General features: G+C 51.2%; 1 protein-coding gene across 8 annotated transcripts in view; it reads right to left on the bottom strand.

Moving 5' to 3' along the window:
- The window catches only part of RALGPS1 (Ral GEF with PH domain and SH3 binding motif 1), a 2,625,553-nt gene that overhangs the window by 609,279 nt on the left and 1,994,751 nt on the right, over nt 1-21,523 (bottom strand). For all 8 annotated transcript variants that reach the window (XM_069609374.1, XM_069609372.1, XM_069609376.1 and 5 more), the window contains one exon: nt 14,471-14,564. In XM_069609374.1, the coding sequence (XP_069465475.1) occupies nt 14,471-14,564 (94 nt within the window). The remainder of the gene's footprint in view (nt 1-14,470; nt 14,565-21,523) is intronic.

Below are 21,523 nucleotides of genomic sequence, written 5' to 3' on the forward strand. Positions count from 1 at the left end.
CGGGGTGGGAGGCACTGTTTCGTGCTAGGCTTGGGAGGCATTGTTGGTGTCCAGGCTTGGGAGTTTGCGTTCTTCTTTATCTGGTGGTCGGGGTGGGAGGCACTGTTTCGTGCTAGGCTTGGGAGGCAGTGTTGGTTTCCAGGCTTGGGAGTTTGCATTCTTCTTTATCTGGTGGTCGGGGTGGGAGGCACTGTTTTGTGCTAGGCTTGGGAGGCAGTGTTGGTTTCCAGGCTTGGGAGTTTGCGTTCTTCTTTATCTGGTGGTCGGGGTGGGATGCACTGTTCGGTGCTAGGCTTGGGAGGCAGTGTTGGTTTCCAGGCTTGGGAGTTTGCGTTGTTCTTTATCTGGTGGTCGGGTGGGAGGCACTGTTTCGTGTTAGGCTTGGGAGGCATAGGTGGTTTCCAGGCTTTGGAGTTTGCGTTCTTCTTTATCTGGTGGTAGGGGTGGGATGCACTGTTCAGTGCTAGGCTTGGGAGGCAGTGGGGGTTTCCAGGCTTTGGAGTTTGTGTTCTTCGGTATCTGGTGGTAGGGGTGGGATGCACTGTTCGGCGCTAGGCTTGGGAGGCAGTGTTGGTTTCCAGGCTTGGGAGTTTGCGTTCTTCTTTATCTGGTGGTCGGGGTCGGATGCACTGTTCGGTGCTAGGCTTGGGAGGCAGTGTTGGTTTCCAGGCTTGGGAGTTTGCGTTCTTCTTTATCTGGTGGTCGGGGTGGGAGGCACTGTTTCGTGCTAGGCTTGGGAGGCAGTGTTGGTTTCCAGACTTGGGAGTTTGCATTCTTCTTTATCTGGTGGTCGGGGTGGGAGGCACTGTTTCGTGCTAGGCTTGGGAGGCAGTGTTGGTTTCCAGGCTTGGGAGTTTGCGTTCTTCTTTATCTGGTGGTCGGGTGGGATGCACTGTTCGGTGCTAGGCTTGGGAGGCAGTGTTGGTTTCCAGGCTTGGGAGTTTGCGTTGTTCTTTATCTGGTGGTCGGGGTGGGAGGCACTGTTTCGTGTTAGGCTTGGGAGGCAGTGGTGGTTTCCAGGCTTGGGAGTTTGCGTTCTTCTTTATCTGGTGGTCGGGGTGGGAGGCACTGTTTCGTGTTAGGCTTGGGAGGCAGTGGTGGTTTCTAGGCTTTGGAGTTTGCGTTCTTCTTTATCTGGTGGTAGGGGTGGGATGCACTGTTCGGTGCTAGGCTTGGGAGGCAGTGGGGGTTTCCAGGCTTTGGAGTTTGTGTTCTTCGGTATCTGGTGGTAGGGGTGGGATGCACTGTTCGGTGCTAGGCTTGGGAGGCAGTGTTGGTTTCCAGGCTTGGGAGTTTGCGACTTCTTTATCTGGTGGTCGGGGTGGGATGCACTGTTCGGTGCTAGGCTTGGGAGGCAGTGTTGGTTTCCAGGCTTGGGAGTTTGCGTTCTTCTTTATCTGGTGGTCGGGGTGGGAGGCACTGTTTCGTGCTAGGCTTGGGAGGCAGTGTTGGTTTCCAGGCTTGGGAGTTTGCGTTCTTCTTTATCTGGTGGTCGGGGTGGGAGGCACTGTTTCGTGCTAGGCTTGGGAGGCAGTGTTGGTTTCCAGGCTTGGGAGTTTGCGTTCTTCTTTATCTGGTGGTCGGGGTGGGAGGCACTGTTTCGTGCTAGGCTTGGGAGGCAGTGTTGGTTTCCAGGCTTGGGAGTTTGCGTTCTTCTTTATCTGGTGGTCGGGGTGGGAGGCACTGTTTCGTGCTAGGCTTGGGAGGCAGTGTTGGTTTCCAGGCTTGGGAGTTTGCGTTCTTCTTTATCTGGTGGTCGGGGTGGGAGGCACTGTTTCGTGCTAGGCTTGGGAGGCAGTGTTGGTTTCCAGGCTTGGGAGTTTGCGTTCTTCTTTATCTGGTGGTCGGGGTGGGGGGCACTGTGCGGTGCTAGGCTTCGTAGGCAGTGTTGGTTTTCAGGCTTGGGAGTTTGCGTTCTTCTTTATCTGGTGGTAGGGGTGGGATGCACTTTTCGGTGCTAGGCTTGGGAGGCAGTGGGGGTTTCCAGGCTTGGGAGTTTGCGTTCTTCTTTATCTGGTGGTAGGGGTGGGATGCAGTGTTCGGTGCTAGACTTGGGAGGCAGTGTTGGTTTCCAGGCTTGGGAGTTTGCGTTCCTCTTTATCTGGTGGTAGGGGTGGGATGCACTGTTCGGTGCTAGGCTTGGGAGGCAGTGTTGGTTTCCAGGCTTGGGAGTTTGCGTTCTTCTTTATCTGGTGGTCGGGGTGGGAGGCACTGTTTCGTGCTAGGCTTGGGAGGCAGTGTTGGTTTCCAGGCTTGGGAGTTTGCGTTCTTCTTTATCTGGTGGTCGGGGTGGGAGGCACTGTTTCGTGCTAGGCTTGGGAGGCAGTGTTGGTTTCCAGGCTTGGGAGTTTGCGTTCTTCTTTATCTGGTGGTCGGGGTGGGATGCACTGTTCGGTGCTAGGCTTGGGAGGCAGTGGGGGTTTCCAGGCTTGGGAGTTTGCGTTCTTCTTTATCTGGTGGTCGGGGTGGGAGGCACTGTTTCGTGTTAGGCTTGGGAGGCAGTGGTGGTTTCCAGGCTTGGGAGTTTGCGTTCATCTTTATCTGGTGGTCGGGGTGGGATGCACTGTTCGGTGCTAGGCTTGGGAGGCAGTGGGGGTTTCCAGGCTTGGGAGTTTGCGTTCTTCTTTATCTGGTGGTCGGGGTGGGAGGCACTGTTTCGTGTTAGGCTTGGGAGGCAGTGGTGGTTTCCAGGCTTGGGAGTTTGCGTTCTTCTTTATCTGGTGGTCGGGGTGGGATGCACTGTTCGGTGCTAGGCTTGGGAGGCAGTGGGGGTTTCCAGGCTTGGGAGTTTGCGTTCTTCTTTATCTGGTGGTCGGGGTGGGAGGCACTGTTTCGTGTTAGGCTTGGGAGGCAGTGGTGGTTTCCAGGCTTGGGAGTTTGCGTTGTTCTTTATCTGGTGGTCGGGGTGGGAGGCACTGTTTCGTGTTAGGCTTGGGAGGCAGTGGTGGTTTCCAGGCTTGGGAGTTTGCGTTGTTCTTTATCTGGTGGTCGGGGTGGGAGGCACTGTTTCGTGTTAGGTTTGGGAGGCAGTGGTGGTTTCCAGGCTTTGGAGTTTGCGTTCTTCTTTATCTGGTGGTAGGGGTGGGATGCACTGTTCGGTGCTAGGCTTGGGAGGCAGTGGGGGTTTCCAGGCTTTGGAGTTTGTGTTCTTCGGTATCAGGTGGTAGGGGTGGGATGCACTGTTCGGTGCTAGGCTTGGGAGGCAGTGTTGGTTTCCAGGCTTGGGAGTTTGAGTTCTTCTTTATCTGGTGGTCGGGGTGGGATGCACTGTTCGGTGCTAGGCTTGGGAGGCAGTGTTGGTTTCCAGGCTTGGGAGTTTGCGTTCTTCTTTATCTGGTGGTCGGGGTGGGAGGCACTGTTTCGTGCTAGGCTTGGGAGGCATTGTTGGTTTCCAGGCTTGGGAGTTTGCGTTCTTCTTTATCTGGTGGTCGGGGTGGGAGGCACTGTTTCGTGCTAGGATTGGGAGGCAGTGTTGGTTTCCAGGCTTGGGAGTTTGCGTTCTTCTTTATCTGGTGGTCGGGGTGGGAGGCACTGTTTCGTGCTAGGCTTGGGAGGCAGTGTTGGTTTCCAGGCTTGGGAGTTTGCGTTCTTCTTTATCTGGTGGTCGGGGTGGGGGGCACTGTGCGGTGCTAGGCTTCGGAGGCAGTGTTGGTTTCCAGGCTTGGGAGTTTGCGTTCTTCTTTATCTGGTGGTAGGGGTGGGATGCACTTTTCGGTGCTAGGCTTGGGAGGCAGTGGGGTTTTCCAGGCTTGGGAGTTTGCGTTCTTCTTTATCTGGTGGTAGGGGTGGGATGCACTGTTCGGTGCTAGACTTGGGAGGCAGTGTTGGTTTCCAGGCTTGGGAGTTTGCGTTCTTCTTTATCTGGTGGTAGGGGTGGGATGCACTGTTCGGTGCTAGGCTTGGGAGGCAGTGTTGGTTTCCAGGCTTGGGAGTTTGCGTTCTTCTTTATCTGGTGGTCGGGGTGGGAGGCACTGTTTCGTGCTAGGCTTGGGAGGCAGTGTTGGTTTCCAGGCTTGGGAGTTTGCGTTCTTCTTTATCTGGTGGTCGGGGTGGGAGGCACTGTTTCGTGCTAGGCTTGGGAGGCAGTGTTGGTTTCCAGGCTTGGGAGTTTGCGTTCTTCTTTATCTGGTGGTCGGGGTGGGAGGCACTGTTTCGTGTTAGGCTTGGGAGGCAGTGTTGGTTTCCAGGCTTGGGAGTTTGCGTTCTTCTTTATCTGGTGGTCGGGGTGGGATGCACTGTTCGGTGCTAGGCTTGGGAGGCAGTGTTGGTTTCCAGGCTTGGGAGTTTGCGTTCTTCTTTATCTGGTGGTCGGGGTGGGAGGCACTGTTTCGTGCTAGGCTTGGGAGGCAGTGTTGGTTTCCAGGCTTGGGAGTTTGCGTTCTTCTTTATCTGGTGGTCGGGGTGGGAGGCACTGTTTCGTGTTAGGCTTCGGAGGCAGTGTTGGTTTCCAGGCTTGGGAGTTTGCGTTCTTCTTTATCTGGTGGTCGGGGTGGGATGCACTGTTCGGTGCTAGGCTTGGGAGGCAGTGGGGGTTTCCAGGCTTGGGAGTTTGCGTTCTTCTTTATCTGGTGGTCGGGGTGGGAGGCACTGTTTCGTGTTAGGCTTGGGAGGCAGTGGTGGTTTCCAGGCTTGGGAGTTTGCGTTCTTCTTTATCTGGTGGTCGGGGTGGGATGCACTGTTCGGTGCTAGGCTTGGGAGGCAGTGGGGGTTTCCAGGCTTGGGAGTTTGCGTTCTTCTTTATCTGGTGGTCGGGGTGGGAGGCACTGTTTCGTGTTAGGCTTGGGAGGCAGTGGTGGTTTCCAGGCTTGGGAGTTTGCGTTGTTCTTTGTCTGGTGGTCGGGGTGGGAGGCACTGTTTCGTGTTAGGCTTGGGAGGCAGTGGTGGTTTCCAGGCTTGGGAGTTTGCGTTGTTCTTTATCTGGTGGTCGGGGTGGGAGGCACTGTTTCGTGTTAGGCTTGGGAGGCAGTGGTGGTTTCCAGGCTTTGGAGTTTGCGTTCTTCTTTATCTGGTGGTCGGGGTGGGATGCACTGTTCGGTGCTAGGCTTGGGAGGCAGTGGGGGTTTCCAGGCTTGGGAGTTTGCGTTCTTCTTTATCTGGTGGTCGGGCTGGGAGGCACTGTTTCGTGTTAGGCTTGGGAGGCAGTGGTGGTTTCCAGGCTTGGGAGTTTGCGTTCTTCTTTATCTGGTGGTCGGGGTGGGATGCACTGTTCGGTGCTAGGCTTGGTAGGCAGTGGGGGTTTCCAGGCTTGGGAGTTTGCGTTCTTCTTTATCTGGTGGTCGGGGTGGGAGGCACTGTTTCGTGTTAGGCTTGGGAGGCAGTGGTGGTTTCCAGGCTTGGGAGTTTGCGTTGTTCTTTATCTGGTGGTCGGGGTGGGAGGCACTGTTTCGTGTTAGGCTTGGGAGGCAGTGGTGGTTTCCAGGCTTGGGAGTTTGCGTTGTTCTTTATCTGGTGGTCGGGGTGGGAGGCACTGTTTCGTGTTAGGTTTGGGAGGCAGTGGTGGTTTCCAGGCTTTGGAGTTTGCGTTCTTCTTTATCTGGTGGTAGGGGTGGGATGCACTGTTCGGTGCTAGGCTTGGGAGGCAGTGGGGGTTTCCAGGCTTTGGAGTTTGTGTTCTTCGGTATCAGGTGGTAGGGGTGGGATGCACTGTTCGGTGCTAGGCTTGGGAGGCAGTGTTGGTTTCCAGGCTTGGGAGTTTGCGTTCTTCTTTATCTGGTGGTCGGGGTGGGATGCACTGTTCGGTGCTAGGCTTGGGAGGCAGTGTTGGTTTCCAGGCTTGGGAGTTTGCGTTCTTCTTTATCTGGTGGTCGGGGTGGGAGGCACTGTTTCATGCTAGGCTTGGGAGGCATTGTTGGTTTCCAGGCTTGGGAGTTTGCGTTCTTCTTTATCTGGTGGTCGGGGTGGGAGGCACTGTTTCGTGCTAGGCTTGGGAGGCAGTGTTGGTTTCCAGGCTTGGGAGTTTGCGTTCTTCTTTATCTGGTGGTCGGGGTGGGAGGCACTGTTTCGTGCTAGGCTTGGGAGGCAGTGTTGGTTTCCAGGCTTGGGAGTTTGCGTTCTTCTTTATCTGGTGGTCGGGGTGGGATGCACTGTTCGGTGCTAGGCTTGGGAGGCAGTGTTGGTTTCCAGGCTTGGGAGTTTGCGTTGTTCTTTATCTGGTGGTCGGGGTGGGAGGCACTGTTTCGTGTTAGGCTTGGGAGGCAGTGGTGGTTTCCAGGCTTGGGAGTTTGCGTTCTTCTTTATCTGGTGGTCGGGGTGGGAGGCACTGTTTCGTGTTAGGCTTGGGAGGCATTGGTGGTTTCCAGGCTTTGGAGTTTGCGTTCTTCTTTATCTGGTGGTAGGGGTGGGATGCACTGTTCAGTGCTAGGCTTGGGAGGCAGTGGGGGTTTCCAGGCTTTGGAGTTTGTGTTCTTCGGTATCTGGTGGTAGGGGTGGGATGCACTGTTCGGTGCTAGGCTTGGGAGGCAGTGTTGGTTTCCAGGCTTGGGAGTTTGCGTTCTTCTTTATCTGGTGGTCGGGGTGGGATGCACTGTTCGGTGCTAGGCTTGTGAGGCAGTGTTGGTTTCCAGGCTTGGGAGTTTGCGTTCTTCTTTATCTGGTGGTCGGGGTGGGAGGCACTGTTTCGTGCTAGGCTTGGGAGGCAGTGTTGGTTTCCAGACTTGGGAGTTTGCATTCTTCTTTATCTGGTGGTCGGGGTGGGAGGCACTGTTTCGTGCTAGGCTTGGGAGGCAGTGTTGGTTTCCAGGCTTGGGAGTTTGCGTTCTTCTTTATCTGGTGGTCGGGGTGGGATGCACTGTTCGGTGCTAGGCTTGGGAGGCAGTGTTGGTTTCCAGGCTTGGGAGTTTGCGTTGTTCTTTATCTGGTGGTCGGGGTGGGAGGCACTGTTTCGTGTTAGGCTTGGGAGGCAGTGGTGGTTTCCAGGCTTGGGAGTTTGCGTTCTTCTTTATCTGGTGGTCGGAGTGGGAGGCACTGTTTCGTGTTAGGCTTGGGAGGCAGTGGTGGTTTCCAGGCTTTGGAGTTTGCGTTCTTCTTTATCTGGTGGTAGGGGTGGGATGCAGTGTTCGGTGCTAGGCTTGGGAGGCAGTGGGGGTTTCTAGGCTTTGGAGTTTGTGTTCTTCGGTATCTGGTGGTAGGGGTGGGATGCACTGTTCGGTGCTAGGCTTGGGAGGCAGTGTTGGTTTCCAGGCTTGGGAGTTTGCGTTCTTCTTTATCTGGTGGTCGGGGTGGGATGCACTGTTCGGTGCTAGGCTTGGGAGGCAGTGTTGGTTTCCAGGCTTGGGAGTTTGCGTTCTTCTTTATCTGGTGGTAGGGGTGGGATGCACTGTTCGGTGCTAGGCTTGGGAGGCAGTGTTGGTTTCCAGGCTTGGGAGTTTGCATTCTTCTTTATCTGGTGGTCGGGGTGGGAGGCACTGTTTCGTGCTAGGCTTGGGAGGCAGTGTTGGTGTCCAGGCTTGGGAGTTTGCGTTCTTCTTTATCTGGTGGTCGAGGTGGGAGGCACTGTTTCGTGCTAGGCTTGGGAGGCAGTGTTGGTTTCCAGGCTTGGGAGTTTGCGTTCTTCTTTATCTGGTGGTCGGGGTGGGAGGCACTGTTTCGTGTTAGGCTTGGGAGGCAGTGTTGGTTTCCAGGCTTGGGAGTTTGCGTTCTTCTTTATCTGGTGGTCGGGGTGGGATGCACTGTTCGGTGCTAGGCTTGGGAGGCAGTGTTGGTTTCCAGGCTTGGGAGTTTGCGTTCTTCTTTATCTGGTGGTCGGGGTGGGAGGCACTGTTTCGTGCTAGGCTTGGGAGGCAGTGTTGGTTTCCAGGCTTGGGAGTTTGCGTTCTTCTTTATCTGGTGGTCGGGGTGGGAGGCACTGTTTCGTGTTAGGCTTGGGAGGCAGTGTTGGTTTCCAGGCTTGGGAGTTTGCGTTCCTCTTTATCTGGTGGTCGGGGTGGGATGCACTGTTCGGTGCTAGGCTTGGGAGGCAGTGGGGGTTTCCAGGCTTGGGAGTTTGCGTTCTTCTTTATCTGGTGGTCGGGGTGGGATGCACTGTTCGGTGCTAGGCTTGGGAGGCAGTGGGGGTTTCCAGGCTTGGGAGTTTGCGTTCTTCTTTATCTGGTGGTCGGGGTGGGAGGCACTGTTTCGTGTTAGGCTTGGGAGGCAGTGGTGGTTTCCAGGCTTGGGAGTTTGCGTTGTTCTTTGTCTGGTGGTCGGGGTGGGAGGCACTGTTTCGTGTTAGGCTTGGGAGGCAGTGGTGGTTTCCAGGCTTGGGAGTTTGCGTTGTTCTTTATCTGGTGGTCGGGGTGGGAGGCACTGTTTCGTGTTAGGCTTGGGAGGCACTGGTGGGTTCCAGGCTTTGGAGTTTGCGTTCTTCTTTATCTGGTGGTCGGGGTGGGATGCACTGTTCGGTGCTAGGCTTGGGAGGCAGTGGGGGTTTCCAGGCTTGGGAGTTTGCGTTCTTCTTTATCTGGTGGTCGGGGTGGGAGGCACTGTTTCGTGTTAGGCTTGGGAGGCAGTGGTGGTTTCCAGGCTTGGGAGTTTGCGTTCTTCTTTATCTGGTGGTCGGGGTGGGATGCACTGTTCGGTGCTAGGCTTGGTAGGCAGTGGGGGTTTCCAGGCTTGGGAGTTTGCGTTCTTCTTTATCTGGTGGTCGGGGTGGGAGGCACTGTTTCGTGTTAGGCTTGGGAGGCAGTGGTGGTTTCCAGGCTTGGGAGTTTGCGTTGTTCTTTATCTGGTGGTCGGGGTGGGAGGCACTGTTTCGTGTTAGGCTTGGGAGGCAGTGGTGGTTTCCAGGCTTGGGAGTTTGCGTTGTTCTTTATCTGGTGGTCGGGGTGGGAGGCACTGTTTCGTGTTAGGTTTGGGAGGCAGTGGTGGTTTCCAGGCTTTGGAGTTTGCGTTCTTCTTTATCTGGTGGTAGGGGTGGGATGCACTGTTCGGTGCTAGGCTTGGGAGGCAGTGGGGGTTTCCAGGCTTTGGAGTTTGTGTTCTTCGGTATCAGGTGGTAGGGGTGGGATGCACTGTTCGGTGCTAGGCTTGGGAGGCAGTGTTGGTTTCCAGGCTTGGGAGTTTGCGTTCTTCTTTATCTGGTGGTCGGGGTGGGATGCACTGTTCGGTGCTAGGCTTGGGAGGCAGTGTTGGTTTCCAGGCTTGGGAGTTTGCGTTCTTCTTTATCTGGTGGTCGGGGTGGGAGGCACTGTTTCATGCTAGGCTTGGGAGGCATTGTTGGTTTCCAGGCTTGGGAGTTTGCGTTCTTCTTTATCTGGTGGTCGGGGTGGGAGGCACTGTTTCGTGCTAGGCTTGGGAGGCAGTGTTGGTTTCCAGGCTTGGGAGTTTGCGTTCTTCTTTATCTGGTGGTCGGGGTGGGAGGCACTGTTTCGTGCTAGGCTTGGGAGGCAGTGTTGGTTTCCAGGCTTGGGAGTTTGCGTTCTTCTTTATCTGGTGGTCGGGGTGGGATGCACTGTTCGGTGCTAGGCTTGGGAGGCAGTGTTGGTTTCCAGGCTTGGGAGTTTGCGTTGTTCTTTATCTGGTGGTCGGGGTGGGAGGCACTGTTTCGTGTTAGGCTTGGGAGGCAGTGGTGGTTTCCAGGCTTGGGAGTTTGCGTTCTTCTTTATCTGGTGGTCGGGGTGGGAGGCACTGTTTCGTGTTAGGCTTGGGAGGCATTGGTGGTTTCCAGGCTTTGGAGTTTGCGTTCTTCTTTATCTGGTGGTAGGGGTGGGATGCACTGTTCAGTGCTAGGCTTGGGAGGCAGTGGGGGTTTCCAGGCTTTGGAGTTTGTGTTCTTCGGTATCTGGTGGTAGGGGTGGGATGCACTGTTCGGTGCTAGGCTTGGGAGGCAGTGTTGGTTTCCAGGCTTGGGAGTTTGCGTTCTTCTTTATCTGGTGGTCGGGGTGGGATGCACTGTTCGGTGCTAGGCTTGTGAGGCAGTGTTGGTTTCCAGGCTTGGGAGTTTGCGTTCTTCTTTATCTGGTGGTCGGGGTGGGAGGCACTGTTTCGTGCTAGGCTTGGGAGGCAGTGTTGGTTTCCAGACTTGGGAGTTTGCATTCTTCTTTATCTGGTGGTCGGGGTGGGAGGCACTGTTTCGTGCTAGGCTTGGGAGGCAGTGTTGGTTTCCAGGCTTGGGAGTTTGCGTTCTTCTTTATCTGGTGGTCGGGGTGGGATGCACTGTTCGGTGCTAGGCTTGGGAGGCAGTGTTGGTTTCCAGGCTTGGGAGTTTGCGTTGTTCTTTATCTGGTGGTCGGGGTGGGAGGCACTGTTTCGTGTTAGGCTTGGGAGGCAGTGGTGGTTTCCAGGCTTGGGAGTTTGCGTTCTTCTTTATCTGGTGGTCGGAGTGGGAGGCACTGTTTCGTGTTAGGCTTGGGAGGCAGTGGTGGTTTCCAGGCTTTGGAGTTTGCGTTCTTCTTTATCTGGTGGTAGGGGTGGGATGCAGTGTTCGGTGCTAGGCTTGGGAGGCAGTGGGGGTTTCCAGGCTTTGGAGTTTGTGTTCTTCGGTATCTGGTGGTAGGGGTGGGATGCACTGTTCGGTGCTAGGCTTGGGAGGCAGTGTTGGTTTCCAGGCTTGGGAGTTTGCGTTCTTCTTTATCTGGTGGTCGGGGTGGGATGCACTGTTCGGTGCTAGGCTTGGGAGGCAGTGTTGGTTTCCAGGCTTGGGAGTTTGCGTTCTTCTTTATCTGGTGGTAGGGGTGGGATGCACTGTTCGGTGCTAGGCTTGGGAGGCAGTGTTGGTTTCCAGGCTTGGGAGTTTGCATTCTTCTTTATCTGGTGGTCGGGGTGGGAGGCACTGTTTCGTGCTAGGCTTGGGAGGCAGTGTTGGTGTCCAGGCTTGGGAGTTTGCGTTCTTCTTTATCTGGTGGTCGAGGTGGGAGGCACTGTTTCGTGCTAGGCTTGGGAGGCAGTGTTGGTTTCCAGGCTTGGGAGTTTGCGTTCTTCTTTATCTGGTGGTCGGGGTGGGAGGCACTGTTTCGTGTTAGGCTTGGGAGGCAGTGTTGGTTTCCAGGCTTGGGAGTTTGCGTTCTTCTTTATCTGGTGGTCGGGGTGGGATGCACTGTTCGGTGCTAGGCTTGGGAGGCAGTGTTGGTTTCCAGGCTTGGGAGTTTGCGTTCTTCTTTATCTGGTGGTCGGGGTGGGAGGCACTGTTTCGTGCTAGGCTTGGGAGGCAGTGTTGGTTTCCAGGCTTGGGAGTTTGCGTTCTTCTTTATCTGGTGGTCGGGGTGGGAGGCACTGTTTCGTGTTAGGCTTGGGAGGCAGTGTTGGTTTCCAGGCTTGGGAGTTTGCGTTCCTCTTTATCTGGTGGTCGGGGTGGGATGCACTGTTCGGTGCTAGGCTTGGGAGGCAGTGGGGGTTTCCAGGCTTGGGAGTTTGCGTTCTTCTTTATCTGGTGGTCGGGGTGGGAGGCACTGTTTCGTGTTAGGCTTGGGAGGCAGTGGTGGTTTCCAGGCTTGGGAGTTTGCGTTCTTCTTTATCTGGTGGTCGGGGTGGGATGCACTGTTCGGTGCTAGGCTTGGGAGGCAGTGGGGGTTTCCAGGCTTGGGAGTTTGCGTTCTTCTTTATCTGGTGGTCGGGGTGGGAGGCACTGTTTCGTGTTAGGCTTGGGAGGCAGTGGTGGTTTCCAGGCTTGGGAGTTTGCGTTGTTCTTTATCTGGTGGTCGGGGTGGGAGGCACTGTTTCGTGTTAGGCTTGGGAGGCAGTGGTGGTTTCCAGGCTTGGGAGTTTGCGTTGTTCTTTATCTGGTGGTCGGGGTGGGAGGCACTGTTTCGTGTTAGGCTTGGGAGGCAGTGGTGGTTTCCAGGCTTTGGAGTTTGCGTTCTTCGGTATCTGGTGGTAGGGGTAGGATGCACTGTCCGGCGCTAGGCTTGGGAGGCAGTGTTGGTTTCCAGGGTTGGGAGTTTGCGTTCTTCGGTATCTGGTGGTAGGGGTAGGATGCACTGTTCGGCGCTAGGCTTGGGAGGTAGTGTTGGTTTCCAGGCTTGGGAGTTTGCGTTCTTCTTTATCTGGTGGTCGGGGTGGGATGCACTGTTCGGTGCTAGGCTTGGGAGGTGGTGTTCTTTCCCAGGTTTAGGATTATGTGTTTTTTGGTATCTTCCGCTATGGGTGGGATGAGGCGTTCTGTCCTAGACTTGGTTGAGACATCATGTGCCAGGCTCTAGACGAGGAGTTTGGTCGTAGGCTTGGAGTGAGGTGTTTTGGTGAATGACTTGGGATGACGTGATCAGTCTTGGGCTTGGGACGAGTGGTTCGGCCCTTGGCTTGATATGTGGTGCTCTGTAATAGGCTAGGGTAGAGGTGGTCTGGGCTTGATATCTGATGAGGTGTTCGGCGCTAGGCTTGGCTGAGACTTCATGTCCCAGGCGCTAGACAAGGAGTTTGGTCGTAGGCTTGGAGTGAGGTGTTTTGGTGAATGACTTGGGATGACGTGATCAGTCTTGGGCTTGGGGCGAGTGGTTTGGTCCTTGGCTTGATATGTGGTGCTTTGTAATAGGCTACTCCTTGGGAGTTTGTGTCCTTTGCTATCTGGTGGTAGGGTGGGATGCACTGTTTGGTACTAGGCATGGGAGGAGGTGTTCTTCGGTATCTGGTGGTAGTTGTGGGTTGCACTATTCGACGCTAGGCTTGTGAGTTGGTCTGGGCTTGATATCTGATGAGGTGTTCGGTGCTAGTCTTGGGATAAGACATTCTTGGGTGAGCTGTTCCCCAGGTGCTGGGTCTGTTCTGGCCAGACTGTGACTAGTGTTGTTAACCTTCGCAATATAATCACGAGCCACTAGATTTTGTTTTGTTGTCCAGCACTTACCTTTTAACTTAATCAGTAGACCAGGTCAGTAAACCCGCTGTGTGTAGCCAAAAGCTGAAGGCCTGTGGTGGGGCCATGATCTGTGTCCTCTTACTCACTTGCAGGACAAATTGGCTGGTAATTCGAATTCTTAAAAGGCCTTTCCCAGGCTATGCAGAATCCTTTTCAAGCACTACATTATCAAGGTAAACAACTCGCTGAACACCCTCAGCATGGTTTATAATATCTTGAAAATATAATGCGCTTTTTTCATAAATTCGCCACTAACAGTAAAAAGAGGTGGCAATTAAAGTACTGCCTGCTTTTACCACCCCCTTGATTATGGGTCTGGGGGTATATACCGCATGAGGTGCTGCTTGTACCAAATACCACCTGCCTATGAGGCAAAATCCTGCTTAAAGAATCTGCTCGTTTTGCAAGCACCTAAAAGGCTGGGGGTACACATTGGAATTGCTCCCAGTACTTTCCAGCCATGTGATAATTGCACCCCATCACATACATGAACCCAATATGCAGGGAGAACCCTGGTAAATGTGGTCCACTTTTCCACTCCTTTTCGCTTGTAATGCACGGAAGGGCCATTACTGACCCTCCTGTGCATTAATACCCAAGTTCGCACCCCCTTTCGATTGTAATGCACAGAAGGGTCATTCCTAACCCTCCTGCGCATTAATATCAGACTTCTTGTGAATGAGACCCACTTTCCCACACCCTTTAGATTGTAATGCACAGAAGGGCTATTACTGACTAAAAGGGCCATTACTGACCCTCCCGCTCATTACTAACCCGGCACAGAAGCGGTGTGATCCGTGACTGCGCCTAATCCGTTTACTTTTCCAAAATTGAAGGACACTACGTTTGTTACAGACACACAAAATGTACACATGGATTTGCATGAATGCTGCATTCCTGCAAATCTTCACAATTGGGCGATGTGTTAAAAGGTCACAAGTGACTCTAATGTGTAAAAAGTTTTTGTATTAAATTAAACCACAATAAAACATAAATAAAAAATTCACAATGTACTTTACTCTGTCGCCCTAGTGTCGCTGAGCACAAACACTGCAGGGACCCTGAGATTTCTGAATGCAGTAAAGTGAATTACTCCTGTTCAACTAAAAAAAACATTTGTTTAAAAAAAGTTCGTTTTGTGTGCAGCACAATGCACGCGTGCAGTATACGCTTAATGAGGTGCCTTGCGGTGCATTTGCATTGCACATTCATCCAAGCAATGCACTTTTTTAAATAAAAAAAAAGATGAAATAATATGTTTTATTAATTCCAGCAAGGAAGTGGCAATGCATGTGTTCAACTTCTCTCACACCAAAGCATTTAGGCCTAACACTGGTTTTTCGATTGCTGTGCTCTTGACGTCATACATGACCAGCCTGTAAACTTCTCACAACCAGCAGCAGCACACAGAAAGCCGCATAACAATACTGCTTTCATTTGGAGTTCGCTCTAAGGTTCGAAAAAAAACGTCTGCTTTGAGGGGGAAATGGAAAATGTGAGCGCCTGTAGGAACTGAGGACAGCTGTGTTTTCACTCAGGAGGGCCGCCGTGAGTCACGCGGGCCCGGGAGCCCCGTTTGCAAGAGGCCGAGAGTGCGCTACATCTCTGTCAGGACAAAATACTCCAGCCCCGGGGGGGAGCCCCCCAGTGGCCCCCGCCGCAATAAACCAACAGAGGGTTGCAGAGGGGAGATCCACTTACTTGTAATTGTCATCTTCGACGAACTTCTGAAGCTCCTCGATGTAGCGGACGGATTTCAAGTAGTTCTGCACGTGTGGCAAGGTGACCAGGTGATCTGCGGGGAACAAACACCAGTTGTAAAATCTGCAGAATAAAAGAGCGCAAGACATCCTTCATCCCAGCTCAGGACTTACTCTGTGTAAATTCCCAGTGGCGAGGGGTAGTTTGCTTAGGCCCTGCCAGGAGTAGGGTTTAGACATAGCATTAACAGTAACAGAGGCCCTTGAGATGGCTGCTTTAGGATTGGGTGATTGTGCCCGGCCGTTTAACGCTCAGGGAGGGTGTCAAAAGGATTAGAAAATGGGGGCAAAGCCAGGAAAGGGAGACACAGCGGCTCAGGAAACAAAATATCAAAGTGTGTGACTCAAGCGTAGGCCGGGCAGAATCTCCGCTACAAAGTAAATTCGCCCAAAATTCCCCCCGCCCCCCGCTGGCAAGCAAGCTCACCCCGGCCACATTTCCATAAGCGGTGATCTTGACTCGGCTGGAAATGGCGATAGTCAGTTTCAAAACATGCCTAATTATTTCTCAGATTTCAAAAGTAATAATGATATTTGAAGTCTACAAATTCAGCCCAAAAAACAATATCGGTGAGAGTAGTGGGGCCTTTGTTTTTTATTTGTAAAATCTGCTGACCCTTCTGTGGGGGTGAGAGAAAGGGTTGACTTGGATACCATGGTGTGCCTGGGAGCTCTAGCTTGTTTTATTGGTATCAGGTAATCATATCCCCATATATATGGTCGCCGTAAATAATATCGCCGGGAAAATGTCGTGGTGATATTATTTGGGTGACCATATATATGGGGACAGGGGCAAAAAAAAAATGTAAAAAAAAAGGAAAAAAGAATAAAAAAAGGTTTGGGGGTTGCGGGGGTGTCCCCCACATGTTCCATGCAATAATGTCGCCACAAAAAAACGGCAATTTTTCGGAAATATTTTTGCATGGTGAGATTTTTGTGGCAACATTATTACATGGAACCGTTTTATTTATTTAATTTTGACACACACCCCTTGTTATAAATAATCATTGGAATAATTGCTTAGAATTGCCATTGTGGCTTGCCCCCACCTTCTGGGTTTAATAACCATTTGGTGTAGAAACATGATCTGCAACATGCGGATCTCCAGATGTCTTAGACTTTGCTTCTTATAATCCCCCACCATTGACTATGCAGCCCAGGTCTGATGGGAGTTGTAGTCCAAAACATCTGAAGCACCAAAGGCAGCAGAATCCTGTTGTAAACCAAAATGGCAGAAAAGGAAGAGTGCATTCTGGGTGGAAAGAGGAGCTGTAGAAGGACCTGACACTGTCCCAAGGGCATAAGGAGGGCATGGATCTAGAGGGCCCCCCAATACAACTGACATATCTAAAAGTACACCCCGCGCCCATAGCACAAAATTAGACGAAAACTGGGCAGGCCACGCATAAGGGAAAACACTGATGAAATAGCACAGTCACAGCTCTTTAAACTGTAGCATACAACACCTGATGGCCTAAAAGCAGTTACCTACAGACACACACTGGCCAGCCACCTGTGAACACTGCAACTGCAGTGATTGCCATGACTTGAAAACATCCTGGCCTGTAGCACAACCTGAACTAGAACAAGCTATGGTAGGTACTTCCAGAAGTAAAACGCGATCCCCTCCAAAAGTTGAAAAATCAGAATAATTGCCTGCAAATTATTAAATTAGCCTTCTCGCACAGCCATGTATATGGAAAATAAAATGCAACACTTTGACGAACAGGGAAAGGACTGCAAATGACCAAACGGCAAATTCTTAAATGCTGAGGGTGCAGCGCAAAAAGCGAAACAACAGGGTGTTTAGTGTAACCGTGTCCAGCATTGTTAACTTCAAAAATACTTTCAAACACTTTAATCAAAAGCACGTTTCCATCCTTAGGAATAAGAGCTTGAAAGGCCTATGAGCGGTGTTCCATAATGGGGTGTACCATGTGATGGATAGGGGGGTGGTGACATATTTTGCACAGAAGAAGCTGAACAATTGCTGACTTCTAATAGTAGTTCGAGGAGGAATTTGGAATCGCTGCGATAGTCAAGCACAGTACACTGAAGCTGCCTGTGTACCTCCATCTCTCTTCTGTTTACTGTGAAAGGCTTTGTATTAAGCCACTCATGTCAGGCAATCTGTCAAGTGATGTTATATGTTTATAGTTCAAATAAACTTGGAATGAATAAAAACAAAAGATCACGACGTGGTTGGAAAAAAGGGGAGGATAATGATGAAGCAGCAATGAAGCGGCGCGGCGGCTTATGCATCCGGTCCCCTAACTACCACCCATAAGGTAGAAGGGTAACCGGCCACCAAACAGAACAGATGCCATGCCAGTTAATGTAGGTCCAGGAAGATGGCTTTCAGGTCCACTTAGTAGAGGACCCTCTCCAGATGGGCGAGTAGGGTAGGTTTGCACCATGACTCCATTTGGAGGAGGCACCCTCAAAACATTCCGCACAAACGATCGGCAGCTTGAGAGCGCTTGGGGGACGTGGCAGGTGCATCTCGGAGCAGCACTCACTCTTCAAAGGGACAGCTAACCAGTGCACCCAGTGCTGCAGGCAGCCAGATGCCATCAACTAGAAGATGTTGAGCAGGAGAACCAAGGTGTGGATCCTGGTGCTAAACCAGTCTCCTCGATCTAGGAGGGTGTTTGCGTGACATCCCCCAGGAAGAGGAGTAAAGGGGGGCGAGACAGCAGCTGTGTACACTGCATTGGGCAGAGGAAAGCAGTGGTGCTTCGTCTTCCCCTGAAAAATAGGCAAAGATCTGGCAGGGGAAGCGAGAACATGAGAGGAGAAGGATGTGAAACTGTCACCTTTATCTTTTGGGCGGGAGGAGAAAAGATTGCCATTTATTTATTTACTAGCTGTCCTCGGCCACGCGTTGCTGTGGCTCCGTCTGGTTAAATGGAAAAGAAAGAAAAGAGAAAGCGCACGTTTGTAATATGTTTAATTTCACAATGCTTGTGGGTAGTTTTTAATGGCTCTGGCGATTCTCCAAGTTGAGGCAGTTTAATTTTCCCGGCGGCGCAACACATTCCTTTAGTTTCTCCATCGAATTTCACAGCCTTCCAATAAGGGCACACATCAGTCATGGTGCCGATGAGAACATCCCGGCTCAAGCTATAATCATCCGTTGGGTTGTACCGGAATGCAAGGTGATCATAATCACGTGATTGCTGAGCACGGAGTCGTGTTTGATGCTGATCTGCTTAGCCGCTCTCAGACTGTCGCATTCGAAGCAGATCTGAAGCTGCAGAACGCGATTGCCTTGCTCGCAACTGTGCATCCTAACGTCTGGCTGCACATCGCTCTACTGCTTCCTCTGCAAGTATTTGAGGCAGCGTGTGCTGCTTTTACCTCCAACAGATGGCGCTGTTTTTCAGAAAAAAACATGTTTTTACCTGTCACAGGTGTGACAGCTATGTATAGTAGGTATGTAAAAACACACGCCTATTCAAATGCAACTTTGGGTCAAAATTTCAAAGCAATCGGTGAAGAACATTCGGAGATTTAAGATTTTGAACAAACAAACATTTACATTTTTATTTATATAGAAGATTGGTTATTTCTAATGCGCCTAGACAGCAAATGGTGTTTCAAGACGCAACATGACAAAAGAGGGGGGGGGGGCAGGATGAAGAATAGCAAAAAACAGTCCTACTAGACCTTGTGACATTCGGATAGTGCAAGTGCAGCAGCAAGAAGTGCTGGAGGAGTGGGGGAGGAGCGGGCAAGTGCCGGTCATAAACAACATTAGAGTGGGTGCACAATTTAGGAAAGACTCACCTAATGGTGCAGGTGGCTACATCAAGTATGCAGGTATAAGTAAGTAAAATGCAACATTGGAATGTCTCATCTCATGGTGCAGGCGGCTACATCAAGTATGCAGGTATAAGTAGGTAAAATGCAACATTGGAATGCCTCACCTCATGGTGCGGGGGCTACAAGTATGCAAGTACAAGTAGGTAAAATGCAACATTGAATTTCTCACCTCATGGTGCAGGGGCCTACATCAAGTATGTAGGTACAAGTAGGTCAAATGCAACATTGGAATGTCTCACCTCATGGTGCAGGGGGCTACAAGTATGCAAGTACAAGTAGGTAAAATGCAACATTGGAATTTCTCACTTCATGGTGCAGGGGCTTACATCTAGTATGCAGGTACAAGTAGGTAAAATGCAACATTGCAATGCCTCACCTCATGGTGCAGGGGGCTACACAAGTATGCAGGTACAAGTAGCTAAAATGCAACATTGGAATGTCTCATCTCATGGTGCAGGCGGCTACATCAAGTATGCAGGTATAAGTAGGTAAAATGCAACATTGGAATGCCTCACCTCATGGTGCGGGGGCTACAAGTATGCAAGTACAAGTAGGTAAAATGCAACATTGAATTTCTCACCTCATGGTGCAGGGGCCTACATCAAGTATGTAGGTACAAGTAGGTCAAATGCAACATTGGAATGTCTCACCTCATGGTGCAGGGGGCTACAAGTATGCAAGTACAAGTAGGTAAAATGCAACATTGGAATTTCTCACTTCATGGTGCAGGGGCTTACATCTAGTATGCAGGTACAAGTAGGTAAAATGCAACATTGCAATGCCTCACCTCATGGTGCAGGCGGCTACATCAAGTATGCAGGTATAAGTAGGTAAAATGCAACATTGGAATGTCTCACCTCATGGTGCAGGGGGCTACATCAAGTATACAGGTATAAGTAGGTAAAATGCAACATTGGAATGCCTCACCTCATGGTGCGGAGGCTACAAGTATGCAAGTACAAGTAGATAAAATGCAACATTGGAATGTCTCACCTCATGGTGCAGGGGGCTACAAGCATGCAGCTACACATAGGTAAAATGCAACATTGGAATGCTGCACCTCATGGTGCGTGTAGGGGGCTACATCAAGTATGCAGGTACAAGTAGGTAAAATGCAACATTGGAATGTCTCACCTCATGGTGCAGGGGGCTACATCAAGTATGCAGGTATAAGTAGGTAAAATGCAAAATTGAAATGCCTCACCTCATGGTGCAGTGGGGCTACATCAAGTATGCAAGTACAAGTAGGTAAAATGCAACATTGGAATGCCTCACCTCATGGTGCAGGCGGCTACATCAAGTATGCAGGTATAAGTAGGTAAAATGCAACATTGGTATGTCTCACCTCATGGTGCAGGGGGCTACATCAAGTATGCAGGTATAAGTAGGTAAAATGCAACAATGGAATGCCTCACCTCATGGTGCGGAGGCTACAAGTATGCAAGTACAAGTAGGTAAAATGCAACATTGGAATTTCTCACCTCATGGTGCAGGGGCCTACATCAAGTATGCAGGTACAAGTAGGTAAAATGCAACATTGGAATGCCTCACCTCATGGTGCAGGCGGCTACATCAAGTATGCAGGTATAAGTAGGTAAAATGCAACATTGGAATGCCTCACCTCATGGTGCGGGGCCTACAAGTATGCAAGTACAAGTAGGTAAAGTGCAACATTGGAATGCCTCACCTCATGGTGCAGGGGGCTACACAAGTATGCAGCTACAAGTAGGTAAAATGCAACTTTGGAATGCCTCACCTCATGGTGCGGGGGCTACAAGTATGCAAGTACAAGTAGGTAAAATGCAACATTGGAATGCCTCACCTCATGGTGCAGGGGGCTACACAAGTATGCAGCTACAAGTAGGTAAAATGCAACTTTGGAATGCCTCACCTCATGGTGCGGGGGCTACAAGTATGCAAGTACAAGTAGGTAACGTGCAACATTGAAATGCCTCACCTCATGGTGCAGGGGGCTACACAAGTATGCAGCTACAAGTAGGTAAAATGCAACTTTGGAATGCCTCACCTCATGGTGCGGGGGCTACAAGTATGCAAGTACAAGTAGGTAACGTGCAACATTGGAATGCCTCACCTCATGGTGCAGGGGGCTACACAAGTATGCAGCTACAAGTAGGTAAAATGCAACATTGGAATGCCTCACCTCATGGTGCAGGGGGCTACACAAGTATGCAGCTACAAGTAGGTAAAATGCAACTTTGGAATGCCTCACCTCATGGTGCGGGCCTACAAGTATGCAAATACAAGTAGGTAAAGTGCAACATTGGAATGCCTCACCTCATGGTGCAGGGGGCTACACACGTATGCAGCTACAAGTAGGTAAAATGCAATATTGGAATGCCTCACCTCATGGTGCAGGGGGCTACATAAAGTATGCAGGTATAAGTAGGTAAAATGCAACCTTGGAATTATGCACCTCATGGTGCAGGGGGCTACAAGCATGCAGGTACACATAGGTAAAATGCAACATTGGAATGCTGCACCTCATGGTGCGTGTAGGGGGCTACATCAAGTATGCAGGTACAAGTAGGTAAAATGCAACATCGGAATGTTGGTGCAGGTGGCTACAGCATGTATGCAAGTACAAGAATGTAAAATGCAACATTGGAACATCTCACCTCATGTGCAGGGGCTACATTCAGTATGCATGTACAAGTAAGTAAAATGCAACATTGGAACGTCTCACCTCATGGTGCGGGGGGCTACAAAGATGCAGGTACAATTAGGTAAAATGCAACATTGCAATGTCTCATCTCATGGTGCAGGGGGCTACATCAAGTACGTAAGTACAAGTAGGTAAAATGCAACATTGGAATGTCTCACCTCATGGTGCGGGGTGCTACAAAGATGCAGGTACAAGTAGGTAAAATGCAACATTGCAATGTCTCACCTCATGGTGCGGGGTGCTACAAAAATGCAGGTACAAGTAGTTAAAATGCAACATTGCAATGTCTCACCCATGGTGCAGGTGGCTACATCAAGTATGCAGGTATAAGTAGGTAAAATGCAACATTGGAATGTCTCACCTCATGGTGCAGGGGGCTACATCAAGTATGCAGGTATAAGTAGGTAAAATGCAACCTTAGAATGCCTCACCTCATGGTGCGGGGGGCTACAAATATGCAGGTACAAGTAGGTAAAATGCAACATT

Source organism: Ambystoma mexicanum, chromosome 8, assembly GCF_040938575.1.
Source record: "Ambystoma mexicanum isolate Mex_15411 chromosome 8, UKY_AmexF1_1, whole genome shotgun sequence".
In the NCBI taxonomy this organism is placed as follows: Eukaryota; Metazoa; Chordata; class Amphibia; order Caudata; family Ambystomatidae; genus Ambystoma; species Ambystoma mexicanum.